Raw genomic sequence first — 12,397 nt, forward strand, 5'->3', positions numbered from 1 at the left:
TATATTATATTATATTATATTATATTATATTATATTATATTATATTATATTATATTATATTATATTATATTATATTATATTATATTATATTATATTATATTATATTATATTATATTATATTATATTATATTAAACAATGAGAAAAGTTAGCTGGAAAAAAATGTTTTTTTGTAATGATTTGAAAGATTTCAGAAAGGAAAAAGAAAGAGCTGTTCATTTATGTTACCAGACTATGAATCTCTTTTCAAATATATTTTATTAAAGTTTTTATTAAAGCTCATATTATCCTTAATAACAATATTCTAATGTCCAGTATGAATATTCTAGTACAAATATAGTCTAATGTAAATGTACCCTACTATCACCACCACCATGTATGTGGCTATGAATTTAATAACGCCTTTAGCACTCTAAGTTGCGTACATGCAAAATGAAAGTGCATAGAAGGATCATTACAAATAATTATTAACGGTGACTCAGCACAATGTATTAGTCCATCCATTCACAACCAGATCTTAATGTAGCAAATGTTATGAAATCATGTGGGTGATGCAGACATTTCCTTTCCGGTTGTTTCTGGAGGAAAAATGGGTGCAAAGGTATGAATGGTTTACGTTAAAAGCACAACTATAATTTATTAATTCAAAAATTACTAGTAATATGTTTTAAAATGTACAAGATGACATTTTTAAAAATCAGTAATCATCAATTACAAAAATTGTATAATTACAATAGCGATTACTTTTGACATTTGAAAAATGCAAGAAATATTACTTGATGCGGACCGGTAAATTCATAGACTACAGTATGTTTCAGCTTTTTAGCATCCTTTTAGTGCATGCAGATTTTTTGTTGTCATGGAAACCACATTAAAACTTCGTTATTAGTCGGTATGCATCATTCCAGCCTGATCTCTCCTCGTGGTTATCATAACCGAGCTCAGTTTTGCTCTCAGACGTTTGTCATAATTATCCAAGGCTGCAGTATAAGCGCCTCTCCATTTCTGTAGCTCTCAGTATTGCTCATATTGTACGCAGGAAAACTCACATTAAAAGGCCACATTATGAACTTAAACCTTCTGAATAGTCCAAAATGATCAGTGGTGGAAGCCCCTCGCACCGCCAGTGACTGATGTTGCAGGTTGTTAATATTGTAGCTGATGCAGGGGGTCCCGCTTGAGCGATGGAGATGATTCTTCATCAGGCAAAGCACATGAGGGGTTGAGATAAGACTGTGTGCTGCTATTACTTTCTTCATTTTCCTGATGAATGGTGATTATGGGGATTTAGCCTCCAATGAGTTGGATATTGCTCTGTCGACTGACCCCAGATCAGATTTGCTCACTATTAGATTTAGTCTTAATGAGCTCTGATTAGACTCGAAGCGCTCGTCCAAATTGCTTCCGCACGGCAGACGTAGATAAAACACAATGACTATCCTGTTGTGTTAAACACAGAGCATGTCTTAACTCGCGTTTGCGTCGTTTCTCTGTCAGAACCGACAGTAGACTTGCAAAATACTAATCAGGTTTGGAGTTTCAGGCTGATATTTTTCAGACTTATCTGCCAGCATTAATAATAGATACTTCATAATGTGGAGGATATTTCACTTCTTTTGGCAGGCGAAATGTGCAGGTCATTTTATGTGACCTTTAGCAAAAGTAAGATATATCAAAATGGCGAGAAGGCGTATCCATTTTGCCATTCCTTTTTTTTATTAGAGATAAAATATTTAACTATTTTTATATTTTTCATTCAAGTCCACAGGCAAGCGGTGTGAATGCAGAGGAAGCTACACCACTGCAATGCTAAATCAGCTACAAAGGGCTGAATCGCGCAGTCATAAACGCATCTAGCGTGAGGCGTCATAATTGCGCTGGGACAGGACATACCAATTTTTAGCCTCAAACAAGAAGCCTACGTCAACTCTCAATCTTCCTGCATTGGTTTTCAACATGTGAGCAGCCAATCAAGAGTGATTGAGCGCTCCTAACCGTCCAATGACACGTGACTGAGCCGCGGCCCTGATGAGCGATGAACGTGGCGGGATGTTGGTTTAGCGAGAGGCTGGGGAGGGATACATTTGGAAGACGCCTCTATTCCGGATGTCTAAAAAACACTCTAATGTTCAGATTAATCAAGTCGCAATCTGAACCCTGTTATTCAGGCTTCATTGAGCTGTGCGTCCATTGTTTGTCATGTAGATGGTTTATGCAAATGAGGCTCAGTGACAGGAATTGCTGAAAAGGGAATCATTAAGAAACCGTGCATGTCTCTCTCGAAACTGTTCCTCTCGGCCCCTGTGGGGTTTTTTTTTACAAGAGGGAGAATGGGAGGGACAGGATAGGGGAAGATGGAAAAGGGGTCTGAGGGGAAAAGAGAGTGCCTGCAATTAAAGTTTCCTAATAAAGTGCTTGTGAAAGCCGACTAATAATGAACCAAGTGCAGAGGGCTAAAGTGGCGAGTCTGAATGCCATCAGGATGCATCAGAATGGACGTCAGGCTCATTTGTTCGTTTGATTGATGCTCTGACTTGGAGCTGACAAATCACCTCAGCTGCTTATAGGGAATTTGAGCCGAGGGAGAGACGGAAGAATGGAGAAGTGCTGAAACAGACAGAGTTAGAGACACTTTTGACTCCTTTAAAACACTTTTCTGTCTCACTAGTTTGTTTAATTTGTCTACTAAAAAATATCCAACTACCATTTAAAAGTTTGGAAAAATTACTATTTTTGATGTTTTCGAATGAAGTCTCTTCTACTCCTCAAGGTTGCATTTATTTGATCAAAAATACTGAAAAATATTGTAAAATATTATTACAATATAAAATAATGGTTTTCTATTGTAATATATTTTAAAATATAATTTATGTCTGTGATGCAAAGCTGAATTTTCAGCATCATTGCTTCAGTCTTTAGTGTCACATGATCCTTCAGAAATCATTCTAATATGCTGATTTATTACAAATGTTGTGCTGCTTAATAATTTTTTTATAACGTGATACTTTTTTTCAGGATTCTTTGATGAATAAAAAGTTTTTAAAAAAAAGAGCAGCATTTATTTAAATTAAATCTTTTGTAACAATATACACTACTGTTCAAAAGTTTGGGGTCAGTATTTTTTTCTTTCTATTTTTTGGAAAAAATTAATACTTTTTTTCAGCAAGGATGTGTTAAATTGATAAAAAAGTGTTAGTAAGGATTTATATTGTTAGAAAATATTTCTATTTTGAATAGATATATGTTATTTTTGACTATTTATTCATCAATGAATCCTGAAAAAAGTATCACAGTTTCCAAAAAATATCAAGCAACACAATTGTTTGATAATAACATCAAATCATCATATTAGAATGATTTCTGAAGGATTATGTAACACTGAAGACTGGAGTAATGATGCTGAAAATTCAGCTTTGCATTATAGTTTATATATACAGTTATTGAATATATATATATATATATATATATATATATATATATATATATATATATATATATATATATATATATATATATATATATATATATATATATATATATTCAATAACTGACTAATACATTTTGCCATCAAAAAATCTCTTTTTAAAAAGAAAAAATCTGACAGACTTATATATAATGTATGAAGATGCAGAAACTTCTAAGTCTGTCAGATTTTTCTTTTAAAAAGAGATTTTTTTGGCTCCTATGTTTTGGTTCAGTAATTTCACTTTGATGGCAATGTTTATTAGTTGATGGCAAAAATGTATTAGTCAGTTATTGAATATATATATATATATATATATATATATATATATATATATATATATATATATATATATATATATATATATATATATTTCATACTGTAGTATGAAGCAGGGTGTGGGTGATATATATATATATATATATATATATATATATATATATATATATATATTTATACACACACACACCTCTACGATAGATACAGAAATGTTTTAATAGCATCACTTCTGAAAATACATTCAATATATTCTTCATATTTTTCTGATGGATTCTGATATTTTCATGATGTTGATTAATGATGAATATAGTTTAAATCATCTTTCACAAAGCTCTCTTGCACAGATATTGTCAGCAATGTGTCAAAATAAAAAAAGTTTCAATAGATTTGTGTATTTTTAGTCTGAAAAACGTGCCTACAAGTTATAGTTCGTAATTTTTGTACTGTCAAAAAGATTTAAAGGCACAATATGTAACTTTCACCGCTAGAGGTCGCTTATTCAAAACAAAGGCGTAGCTTAATGACGCCTTGATTTCATGGGAGGTGTTGTCTTCACATCTACAGCCAGTGGAAAAGAATCCCACAAGACTTGGGCAGAAATCATATTCATGGATGAGCTAATGTATTAAAGATTTATTAACATTACTGTAGTATGAAGCAGTGTGTGGGTGAAATCTGCTGGAGCGATTGCTAATGAGAGAACTTGTGTGAACTTTTATGCCACCACAGTCACCGCTCCAGCTTCTTCTGGTCAAGTGTATGTGGGGTAACACAGCGCTGTTTATCATATTAGATACATTTGACTGTGAAATTGCTTATTTCTTTGGATTTAAACACTCTTGGAAACATTTGGGAGAAGTCAACAAAATATATAACATCGTTCTAGTGGATTTTGGATATTTTAATACAAAAATTGTACATGTTGTGCCTTTAAGAAGACGACAGTCGGCACCAGAAATTCAGGATGATTGGAATGCTTGTGGAATCACACATCTAAACGAGTTTGTTTGCAGCAGATGTTATTTTTCAGATGGTATTTTTAAGTGGTAAAATAAATAAGTATTTTTAATCTACTGGGATTGTTTCCCACCACATAAAACAAAGCTTTAATACCTGACACGTTGCCATCTATAACTGACTAAATTTGAAGGCTTTATCTATGTATATATATGTATATTATCTACAGTGGCATGAAAAAGTTTGTGAACCCCCTGCAGAATCTGTGAAAATGAGAATTATTTTAATAAAATAAGAGGGATAATGCATGTTATTTTTTGTTTAGTACTGTCCTGAGTAAGATATTTTACATAAAAGATGTTTGCATTTAGTTCACAAGACAAAACAATAGCTGAATTTATTAAAATAACCCCATTCATAAGTTTGTGAACCATTGATTCTCAATACTGTGTGTGGTCACCTGATGATCCACGACTGTTTTTATGTTTTGTGATGGTTGTTCATGAGTCTCTTGTTTGTCCTGAGCAGTTAAACTGAGCTCTGTTCTTCAGAAAAATCCTCCAGCTCCTGCAGATTCATCAGTTTTCAAGGATTTTTCTGCATATTCGAACCCTTTCCAGCAGTGGCTGGATGATTTTGAGATTCATCTTTTCACACTGAGGACAACCGAGGGACTCAAACTCAACTATTAAAAAAAGGTTCAAACATTCACTGATGCTCCAGAAGGAAACACGATGCATTAAGAGCCGAGGTGTGAAAATCAATGGTTCACATACTTATGAATGGGGTTATTTTAATAAATTCAGCTGTTGTTTTGTCTTGTGAACTAAATGAAAACATCTTTTATGTAAAATATCTTACTCAGGACAGTACTAAACAAAAAAATAACATGCATTTTTTATTATCCCTCTTATTTTATTAAAATAATTCTAATTTTCACAGATTCTGCAAGGGGTTCAAATACTTTTTCATGCCACTGTATGTAATATTATATATATTGATTGTCATCAGAGAACTGTTCTCACAGCAAAAATATGAGCTATATCGGGAGCTATATTTATAAATAAAAACTAAAACAAATTAAACCTAAATATAGCAACTAAAAAAAATGACTAAAATGAAAAAAGCACATAACAAAATGACTAAAAGATAAACTTGAAAATTAAACATGTATAAAAAAAATAAATAAAATAAAAGATAATTCAAAATATGAATATGAATAAAACTATATCAAATCAATTAAAATAGCACTGATTGGGAGGCTGGGAGAGATAACTAGTTCAGTGCAGTTTAAAAGCCAAAGCTAAACTTTTTGCTCTGTGTTGAGACGCCTGAAAACCTCACGGCGCTTTATTGATCTAACTGCGTGTTTTACACTGCTTTTCATTCTCAGACTGCCCCGTTCGGGTTGTGCTTGTTTGCCAGACACCCCTAATTATTTCAGTGCTCACCTGCAAATCTTCAGGGGCCATACAAGTGTGAGAGTATGCATAATAAACTTCTTCTCATGTCTCTTTCTGTCTCTTCCTCCCACCCTGTTTTGTCCTTTCTCTTTCCCCAGCTGAATGCGGTGGACGTTTCAAAGGAGAGACATCAGGACGCATTTTGTCGCCAGGTTATCCGTTCCCCTATGACAACAATCTGCGCTGTACCTGGGTCGTCGAGGTGGATTCGGGCAACATCATCAGGTGCTGATCAGTATTTGCTTCAGATGTGAATATATTGTACGCTTCCACCGATCGGTACATTACCAAGCTCATAAGAATACAGCCAGTGAATTCAGCCGAGACAAGAGGCCTTTATCTATTAATAAACCTCTAATGGTGGAGCTAGGCATTGATGTTTCATCTGTACGGAGAGAAAAGGAGACATCAGATGAGCTGATGGTACCTCGTAAATCTCTTTGTTTACCACCTGCACTGCCAAACTCATTATGAAGCTTAAAACGCTGTTGCACTTTTAATGCACTACAACCTAATAATTTGTCCTCTTTCCAATTCTCTTAGCAGCAAAAGCTTTTTGAAATCGCACACTCGTTCATTATTTGTTCATCTGCCGCTGATGTCTCGATCAGACCAGATTGCTAAATTGTTGTCAAGGACTGCCGCTCAGAAAGAAGATGTGATTGTTCTCCTCAATTATTGAACCCTGGAGCATAATATTTGAGTTATGATTATCTGGCTGTGTGATTTGTCAAAGAATTGATCATTTATTTCTGCATTCATTTATTTCTATCTGTCTGGGTACAGAATGATATAAATATGGAACACTCTGTGTTATTTTAGAATCATTGAGATTCTATTATAGATTTTATTAAGATTTTTAATTGGTTTTTATTTTTTATATATTTTTTTCATTTTAATTTTAGTTAAAATTTTGGTAATTTGGTCATTTATTTCTATATATAAAAAACATATACCTATATTATAAAACATGTACATACACACACACACACACACACACACACACACACACACACACACACACACACACACACACACGCACACACACACACACAGTTTATTTTTTATGTATACATATATATAATTATATAACATGTTTACACAAGACTATATATATATATATATATATATATATATATATATATATAATGTTTGTAAAAAAAATCTACATATATATGTATTATAAAACATAAACACAAATATACAGTACAGACCAAAAGTTTGGAACCACTAAGATTTTTAATGTTTTTAAAAGAAGTTTCGTCTGCTCACCAAGGCTACATTTATTTAATTAAAAATACAGTAAAAAACAGTAATATTGTGAAATATTATTACAATTTAAAATAACTGTGTACTATTTAAATATATTTGACAAAGTAATTTATTCCTGTGATCAAAGCTGAATTTTCAGCATCATTACTCCAGTGTTCAGTGTCACATGATTCTTCAGAAATCATTCTAATATGATGATCTGCTGCTCAAGAAACATTTATGATTATTTTCAATGTTGAAAACAGTTGTGTACTTTTTTTTCAGGGTCCCTTGAATAGAAAGTTCAAAAGAACAATTCAGCTTTGCCATCACAGGAATAAATTACTTTGTGAAATATATTCAAATAGTACACAGTTATTTTAAATTGTAATAATATTTCACAATATTACTGTTTTTTACTGTATTTTTAATTAAATAAATGTAGCTTTGGTGAGCAGACGAAACTTCTTTTAAAAACATTAAAAATCTTAGTGGTTCCAAACTTTTGGTCTGTACTGTGTATATATATGTATATATATATATATATGTATGTATATATAATGTCTATATAGTTTTTATTTCTTTTTATTTCAGTTTTGGTTTGTTATTTTACTACATTAAATTAAACTAAATGAAATGAAAATGAGCAGTGTTGCCTTGACAACCAGCTGAAATAAAATAAGTTTAATTTCAAGTGACAATTTTTTATAGATTTATTTGTTGTAATTTTAGTTAACTATAATAAACTTACCGTGCTGTTTGTTTTATGCATTGTGAATAATGAAAGGAACATCTGTTCTGTGTCAGGCAGCCCTTTGTTTCCATCACTGTACGTTGTGCATCTAATGAAGCGTGACTAGTATGACCAGATGCATGTATGTGTGTTCATTTTTTTATTAACAGCCTGCAGTTTCTAGCCTTCGACACGGAAGCCTCCCACGACATCCTGAGGGTCTGGGACGGGCCTCCGGAGAATGAGATGTCTTTGAGGGAGGTGAGCGGCTCTCTGCTGCCTGACAACATCCACAGCACCCTCAACATGGTTACTATTCAGTTCGAGACCGACTTCTACATCAGCAAGTCTGGGTTTGCCATTGAGTTCTCAAGTGAGTTGATCTGTTTTTTCTAGAGTTCTGAGTGGAGCCGTGTAGTTCGATTGGCAGCTTACAGTATCTGCTCATAAGGTGTTAATTGACTGTTAATTGCTTTGAACGTGATTACAGGTTCAGTGGCCACTGCCTGCAGGGATCCAGGAGTGCCCATGAACGGCAGTCGCAATGGAGATGGTCGGGAGCCTGGAGACACCGTGACCTTTCAGTGTGATCCTGGGTACGAACTGCAGGGAGATGTAAAGATTACCTGCATACAAGTGGAGAACCGCTACTATTGGCAACCGAGCCCTCCTGTCTGTATAGGTAAGGGTTTATACTGAGATTTAATTAAAGGAATGGATCTGTTAGAATTATACTGGCTTTTCCACGGCTACATGAAAGGAATGTTGTGCGTGTGATCTTGTTATTATTTTCTTGCAATAATATTAAATAGACAAAATTAATTATAAAAACATATTAGATTGAGTTGCTAGCTAGTTTGTGACCAGATGTTGGTTTGTATGGATTATATTTAATTTACATATAATTCCCATATTTAAAATAAAATATATATTTTTGTTATTGCATTCATTTATTTCATTATTTTTAATGACTTAAGAAAAATGCAGTCAATACAACAATATTGAAGAAAAGGAAGAAGAAAAATAAAAAGAAATGGGATTATTTACTTTATTATTTAGATTTCTTTACTTTGTGACTCATTTTTTAAGGATTGTAATGTTATGACACAACTAAACAAATATTTTAGTTATTTAAATTAGTTTATTACTGTGTTATTTTATACTCTTATAGTTTTTATTAATATTTTTAATTCGTTTTTATTTTTATATTTTTCGTTTTCCTTTTCATTTAGTTGTAGTTTTTTAATATCTTTATAATTTTTATCAACATTTTTATTTCAGTTTTTTTTTTTTTTAGTACATTAAATTAAAGTAAGAAATGTTGAAATAAAATGTTTAAGTTTTTTTTTTTCAGTTAACTATTTATTTAAAGCAACAACAAAAAAAAATATGCTTTCATTTTTTTGTTTTAATTATTATTATTATTATTATTATTATTATAGTTTAACCTTAACAACCCTGGTTCATTTTAAAGAAGCTTATTTATTTTTATTTATTTAATGAAATTAATGAACAAGTTATCTCCAAATTATGACATTAATTGTTAAATTATTTATTTTAGATGCAGTCAAAAAGACATCTGCTACTGATATGCATTTAAAAAAAGATACTTTTCCTGCTTGATTGATTTTATGATAGATAATACTTTAATAAACATACACTATCTAACAGTTCAAACAATAAAACATGAGATCTGATGCTTCAAAAAAAGTTGTGATATACCAAATTGTATGTATTTGTACACTGTAGGTGCTATATCTGTAAACATCAGACAAAGCTTCATACTGTACATATTGTTTTACTCATTTTCATAATGCATATTCATGATTGTGAGACATCTAAGAGCCCGAGTTAATTAGTACATATTGCTTTAGATACCGACAACAGAGCTTGTATCTTAAAAAGTACTTTAAGCAGTTTTAATCAGGCCATTCTCAAGAGTTGTACTCAAACCAAAGGACCCGATACCATTGAGATTCCTTATCATCGCAATGACATGAAAGTGTGCCCAAATGAATGAATATCAAATTACCAGATACGGATTGATTCTTTCTTTCAAAAGATACTTCATTTTGGAAGCAAGAAAGTGAGCGTGCAGGATTTTCAGCTTTTCCTTTCATATTCTAAATAACCTTTCTCTCTTGCTGTATAGTTCTCTTTTTCATATATAAGATATGAGCGCTTTACATGGCCCGGTTCCTCAGAGGAGCTTAAAAATTTCTCAATATCTCTGTCTCTGCATGTTCACTCCAGCACTCTTTCTCTGGGCTCCTGGTTCGCACAGATGTTCAAGCCGCATGTTTTAATAAGAGATTCTCCTCATGTGTTACTAATGCCCATATGCTGCTGATATGAGTCCTCTGTGTTTTCCCAGCTCCGTGTGGGGGCAATCTCACTGGTTCCTCTGGGTTTATTCTGTCGCCCAACTTCCCTCATCCATACCCGCACAGCAAGGACTGCGACTGGCTCATAGCCGTCAACTCTGATTACGTCCTGTCTCTTGCATTCATCAGGTAAAGCCATCTATAAGCTATTCTCTATGGCTGTGGTTTAGGTTGGTGAATAATCTGACACAATTATTTCTTTATTTTCTATCAATGGTGTACAGAAACGCATAATAGAAATTCATACAATCATACTGAATGAGGTGAGGGAAATACACAAAACTGAAAAAAAGAAAGAAAAATGCATATAAAGTACTACAATAACAATACAGTATTATGGATACTAATAAATAATATATACATGGATGGATAGATGTTTGGATAGATAGATAGATAGATAGATAGATAGATAGATAGATAGATAGATAGATAGATAGATAGATAGATAGATAGATAGATAGATAGATAGATAGATAGATAGATAGATAGATAGATAGATAGATAGATAGATAGATAGATAGATAGATAGATAGATAGATGGTGTGCAGAAGCAATAAAATTTCATATACATATACACACATATATATATATATATATATATATATATATATATATATATATATATAATATTTATATATGTGTGTGTGTGTGTTATATATATATATATATATATATATATATAATATTTATATATGTGTGTGTGTGTGTTATATATATATATATATATAAAACACACATCTTCTCTATTATATATTTCTTGGTAACACTTTGCAATAAGGTTCATTAGTTAAGAATAGTTAACTACATTAGTTAACATGAACTAATAATGAACTGCACTTCTACAACATTTATTAATCTTTGTTAATGTTAATTTCTACATTTACTAAAACATTATTAAAATCAAGAGTTTTAGTTGTTACCATTAGTTAATGCACCGTGAACGTTAACAAAGATTAACAGATACAGTAACAAATGTCTTGCCAACTTGTTTTTATGTAGTCCAGTGATTTTTAAAGAGTTTGTTTGAACATTTTAATAATAATAATAATAAACTTTATTTTCTATAGCGCCTTTAAAAGTAGCATCTCAAAGCGCTTCACAGAAAGAAAAAAAGCATACAATTATACAAACATTATTTAAAAAAAAGTGAGATAAAATAAAAAATTAAAAATAAATAAAAATAAACACACCAAATAAGAACATACTATCAAAAACAAGTAAATTAAAATTCAATTTCAATACAATCAAGTAAAAGCTACCCTAAAGAAATAAGCTTTAAGGGAAGATTTAAAAACACTAAGGGATTCTGCTTGCCTAATCCGAGCAGGCAAGGAATTCCAAAGTCTTGGAGCCACTGAAGAAAATGCCCTTTCACCCATAGATTTTAAACAGGTATGTGGGACGATTAAAAGGCCAGTTTCAGAAGAGCGGAAAGCACGCACAGGTGTGTAGGGGGCTAAAAGCTCAGTAAGATAGTGAGGAGCCGAACCGTTCAAAGCTTCGTAGGTAAGCATGAGAACTTTAAAATCCACCTGAAATCTGACAGGGAGCCAATGTAAAGACTCCAAGACTGGACTGATGTGATCCCTTGTCCTGGTTCCAGACAGGATTCGGGCGGTTGAATTTTGAACCAGCTGTAATTTATTTAGGGTAGCATGTGAGACACCGACCAGCAAAGCATTACAATAATCAATGCGAGAAAACACAAAGATATTGATCAGCTTTTCAGCCACCGGGTGTGACAGCAAAGGATGCAATTTGGCAATGTTTTATAGATGAAAAATGATGTCTTGACAGTGTTCTGAACATGGGGAACAATGTGCATCAAATATCACCCCTAAATTCCTTCATTTTGTTTGAGATTCCAGT

At 32.4% G+C, this 12,397-nt stretch overlaps 1 protein-coding gene across 1 annotated transcript in view; it reads left to right on the forward strand.

Moving 5' to 3' along the window:
- The window catches only part of csmd3b (CUB and Sushi multiple domains 3b), a 514,670-nt gene that overhangs the window by 346,445 nt on the left and 155,828 nt on the right, over positions 1 to 12,397 (forward strand). The window contains exons 25-28 of the mRNA XM_067361816.1: positions 6,259 to 6,385; positions 8,315 to 8,517; positions 8,635 to 8,826; positions 10,519 to 10,657. Of these exons, the coding sequence (XP_067217917.1) occupies positions 6,259 to 6,385; positions 8,315 to 8,517; positions 8,635 to 8,826; positions 10,519 to 10,657 (661 nt within the window). The remainder of the gene's footprint in view (positions 1 to 6,258; positions 6,386 to 8,314; positions 8,518 to 8,634; positions 8,827 to 10,518; positions 10,658 to 12,397) is intronic.

The sequence above is a fragment of the Chanodichthys erythropterus genome, chromosome 15, assembly GCF_024489055.1.
Source record: "Chanodichthys erythropterus isolate Z2021 chromosome 15, ASM2448905v1, whole genome shotgun sequence".
NCBI classification, from domain to species: Eukaryota; Metazoa; Chordata; class Actinopteri; order Cypriniformes; family Xenocyprididae; genus Chanodichthys; species Chanodichthys erythropterus.